The 4,528-nt window shown below is 37.8% G+C and overlaps 1 protein-coding gene across 1 annotated transcript; it reads left to right on the top strand.

Moving 5' to 3' along the window:
* The first annotated feature begins 474 nt into the window (after nucleotides 1-474).
* Nucleotides 475-3,945, top strand: LOC137741915 (histone deacetylase HDT1). Its single transcript, XM_068481615.2, has 10 exons — nucleotides 475-607; nucleotides 1,149-1,219; nucleotides 1,307-1,512; nucleotides 2,117-2,142; nucleotides 2,245-2,292; nucleotides 2,383-2,555; nucleotides 2,906-2,983; nucleotides 3,092-3,176; nucleotides 3,398-3,530; nucleotides 3,619-3,945. Exons 1-10 carry the CDS (start codon nucleotides 595-597, stop codon nucleotides 3,677-3,679), a joined length of 894 nt encoding a protein of 297 aa, XP_068337716.2. The 5' UTR covers nucleotides 475-594; the 3' UTR covers nucleotides 3,680-3,945.
* Nucleotides 3,946-4,528: the final 583 nt, after the last annotated feature.

The following is a 4,528-nucleotide window of genomic DNA, read 5'->3' as shown; positions in this document are numbered from 1 at the left end:
AAATAAATGAAATATTGGTCGAAAAAGTAAACGACTGCGGATCAAGTGTGAAACAAGTTGTTTTCTTTGCCATGAATGGTGAAGAAAACTAAATAACAATGACATAAAGAAAAAAAAATGACAATCATAAAGTGAAAAATAGATCGAAAAGAAATGAGATTTGGAATCATTTAGAAATCTTCTGAGATATACATTTGAAATTTAGTTGAGTGATCGGGGATCCCTTCGTTAATGCGCATCTTTAAACTGGATTTTGAAAATCTTATCTCACTTGTGCAAAAATCTCTCTCCTTTGCAACATAATTCGGATTATTTCCTATTAGAACCACATAAGATCCTTTTCAAATCCGGAGACTCCGTAATTAGATTTTATTTAATTACTCTTTCTGATTTGGGCTTCGGCCCGCTTTAAACCAAAGCCCAGGCCCAAACTTCGATGGGAAGGAAGTCTTCAAAAAACCTAGCACGAAACCTGGCGGCAATTCCCTTATAAAATGCCCCTTAAACCCTCTTTCGCCTCTTCAATCGCGCTCTCTCAAAAACCCTAACCCAAAACCCTAGCCCCCTTTTCTCTCACTCTCTCTCAGGTCTTCAATGGAGTTTTGGGGTGAGCCGACTCTTCCTACATCTCTTTTATTACTCGTTTCGCATGATTTCGGTGTCTAGGGTTACCTGCTGTTATGATTTGCGCTTCTGTTCTGAGAAAATATGCTTTCTGTGTTTTGGTATTTTGTATTTTTTTTTTCTTTACTGGTTGTGTTTTATTGCTACGTTTTTCGGTACCAATAAATTTTTGGATGTGCTTCTGCACGCTGGAGATTGTTGTTGTTGCTAAAATGTTTGTGTTCCTTGTATGGGTCTGAAGTTGTTTGTGTTGTTTCTGTTTAGAAATCGGTGTGATCATTTTGCTAGTTTTTGAGTTGATGATTTTCAACCAGTATTTCAGGTTTACGGTCTCTTAAAACGGCAGTCTGCACGGTTTCCTTTCCTTGGTTTTGTAGTAAAAATGTGGATTTAAAAGGACAATGGAGGTTATTCTGCTTTTTATGGGTCTGCAATGAAATGTGTCTGGATATTTTGGGTTTGCAGATGTTATGCTCTTAATGATTGTTGTCCTCTGAATAACGATCCCGTTTTCGTTGGTTTAGGTGTTGAGGTGAAGGCTGGAGAGCCTCTAAAAGTAGTGCCAGAGGAAAGCTCTGTTATCCACTTATCACAGGTTAATTGATTTGTCTACTAATTTTTCTTTGTAATCACGGTACATGGCATGTGTTCGCAAGTTTATTAATAGTTTCTTGTTCTCTAGGCAACTCTGGGCGAGTTGAAAAAGGGAGGTGATCAGTGTGTTATCCATGTCAAGGTTGGGAACCAGAAGCTTGTTTTGGCAAACCTCTCATCTGATAAAATGCCTCAGATTCCCTTTGACTTGGTCTTTGACAAAGAGTTCGAGCTCTCGCACAACTTGAAAAGTGGGAGTGTCCACTTCTGTGGTTATCAAACTTGCCTCGCAGAATATCCTTTTAATCGTTTGTGTTTATGCCAACTTGATTGTTGGATGATGATATTTACACTTACTTTCTAAGTGCCTTAAACTTGTTAAGATATGGTGGAGTCTCTTTTTAAATGCTGTGTTAGTTGTTTGTTTCTCTACTGCTATTTTTTTTCTGCTGTGGGTTACCCTCTTAGGATAACATTTAGTTGGGTCTTTGATTTTTTTCGTACCTCAGCGGGTGTAGTATTGTTGGACTGGGTTGGGTTGAGCACCCTAAAATTGGGAACAAGTAAATTGGCTTATAGTACCATATTGTTGCATTGTTTTTCCAAAATTAAGTTTATTGTAATTTTATCAAGTTTTTGTGTTGACTGTTGTAGAGAGGTATTCAAAACTGTCGGCAGTTGTACCTATTGCGTTTGGGATGAAAAATATACAAGTTCATTATTATGTTTTTTCCTCCATGCTAGTTATCTTTTTAGGAAAACAAGTTTTTGTGAACTGGGGTTTTAAATTGCATGAAAACTAATATAATGCTGATTTTGTAATTTAGTGTTGATTAATATTGCAATATTTAGTGTTTCTCCATTGCTTCCTTGACTACTTGCTCTGTTCTGGTGCCACTGAATCGGATGAGGAGGACCATTCTGGTAAGTTCTATTATATTTTACCTTTCTGTTTTCTGTTTTCTGTTTATCATGAATTTATTATTCAACCTCAGCTCATATGGTTACAATTTTCCATGTATGTAGTATTCACAGATTCAGAAGAGGATCTCCCACTGAATTTTACCGACAATGGTAAATGCTGCACTTGGACTTATCTTAATTTTCCTGCGGGAATGTGTCGTAAGTTGAATTCATTCTTACCAGTGTTTGGATTGTGCGCAGGTAAAGTTGTTGCAGCAAAGCCAGCTCCACCCAAGACTAATGCTGTCAAACCAGAAACTTCTGGAAAGCAGAAGGTTAATATTGTAGAGCCAATTAAGGATGAGGATGATTCTGATGACTCAGATGATGTTGATGATTCTGATGACGATGATGACGATAGAAGTTCTGATGAGGTAACCAAAAGGGTTTCATAAGAATATGGCTGTTCTTTTAATAATTATAATTGAAATTTGTTCTGAATTGTCCCAAAAAGTATACAGATTATGAACTTTTTGCACATTGACGATGTCTTTTGACATCCCCTTGGCCTTTTTGTGTCATCCACAAGTCAACTTATTTCAACTGCTGTGTTTTTAGCCAATGTCTAAAATTAGTTTGAGCTTTAGTTTTTTTAACTCTTTAGTTCAGAAAATTTGTTCGTGGGCTGTGCTTCAACTTGTTTGTTGTTGGAGGTTCTTGGGTCAAACTGGTTTCTTGCTTGTATCTAATAAATAACTTTCAAAATTTGCGTTTCCTATTGTAGGACATGCTTGGAGCTGATAGCAGTGATGAAGATGATGACGACAGTGAGGAAGAAGAGGAGACCCCAACTCCTAAGAAGGTAATCAAATGAATTCATTTGGTTCCCGTTTGTTTGCCTTTTGCTTCTGGATTTTTAACTTACTATTTATGCGAGTTCTAATTGTTCATAATTTGATAATTTATCTAGAACTCCAAGAAAAGGCCCAATGAATCTGCTCCGAAAACTCCCGTCTCTGCTAAGAAGGCAAAGCAAGTTACTCCACAGAAGACTGGTACCTTTCCTCGCTCACACAGAAAAGCATTATTTAGTATAATATTTCCGCGAATGATTCTTCCTGTTTTCTAGCTTTAGTAATCGAATTAGGAATTTATCTTGCGTGTCAACATGTGATGTAAATGTATAACGTTTGGGGGAAACTCAACATGCAAAATAAAATCCTAATTCTATAAATTTATCTCATTTACTTAGCGCAATTGGTTGCTTCTGTTACAGATGGAAAGAAGGGTGCCCACACTGCTACACCACACCCTGCAAAGGGAGGAAAGACTCCTGCTACCTCTGACAAGTCCAAGCCACAAACACCCAAGTCTGCTGGCGGTGATCACTCTTGCAAGCCATGCAACAAGTATGTTGAAAAACTGTTTTTTTCTTTTACTATCAGGTGTCTATCGTATTTTGTTGCTGGTTTTCATGTGGTGTTTTGCTGTTCGCAGGTCATTTAACTCCGATGGTGCTCTTTCGTCTCACAAGAAGGCCAAGCACAGCTCTAAGTAGAACGAGAGGGATGTACGGAAGCGTGACATGTCTATGATATGTAATATTTTTGATAATTGAGATTACAGAGGGTTGGGCGTAGTGGTTGTCCTCGTGGTTTTTGAGATCGTCGGCGTGTCCTCGTGGTTTTTGGTCCCTTTGTATTTGATATTGCTCATGAATCTGAAGTTAGGCGTAATATGTTTTGAATCTCCTAATCTCGCTACACACTCGTGATGTTTGTTTTTTGTTTGATTTATTCAATTTGATAGTCAGAAGTTGATTTATTCAGTTCGACAACTAGAGAGTGGTTGGTTGGCAAAGAGTGTTTGGATATCATTTTTCTTATCTAAATAATGCGGTTTAAATCTTATATATTATTCTTATTAGAGCTGTGATAATGTCTCGTTGGCGGTAACAAATTGGTTTTTTACCATAATATAATCTCACAGCTTCAATCCTAACGTAATCAAGACTGGCATGAACGTGGTGTAGGGTATGGTTAGCCGGAACACCGCAACTTGCCAACTACGGCGGCCGGATCCTTCATTAACGTGCCGGTTTGGTTCGTGAAATGGGTTCTAGGTAATGAACACCCTAATATCAACACACTAGTGGGTGCCTTTTTTCTCCCTATATCCGAAGTTTATAGTAATAGAGAGATGCATAAAAAGACAATTTTATCCGCATTATTAAGCATGAAGTGCACTAATTGAGCAGGCTTTAGAGTAAGAGATGCTACCTACCTTTTCCAACTGCTTACCTTCTTTGTTCATCGTATAAAAGTGTAGAAAAAAGATTGCGAGGAAATGAATATACATTAATCCCTTTGAATCCTTTCCCACGTAGCAAATGCAGTGATTACGTGTG

This window comes from Pyrus communis, chromosome 11 (assembly GCF_041283825.1).
Source record: "Pyrus communis isolate YQ-2024b chromosome 11, ASM4128382v1, whole genome shotgun sequence".
Lineage (NCBI taxonomy): Eukaryota > Viridiplantae > Streptophyta > Magnoliopsida > Rosales > Rosaceae > Pyrus > Pyrus communis.
This window is presented reverse-complemented; position numbering and strand designations above follow the sequence as displayed.

Bases quoted from the DNA above. Each gene is read 5' to 3' on its own strand.
- LOC137741915 (XM_068481615.2), top strand. The intron at 1,513-2,116 runs ATATCCTTTTAA...TTCTGGTGCCAC, and splicing joins TATCAAACTTGCCTCGCAGA to TGAATCGGATGAGGAGGACC. The intron at 2,984-3,091 runs GTAATCAAATGA...TAATTTATCTAG, and splicing joins AGACCCCAACTCCTAAGAAG to AACTCCAAGAAAAGGCCCAA.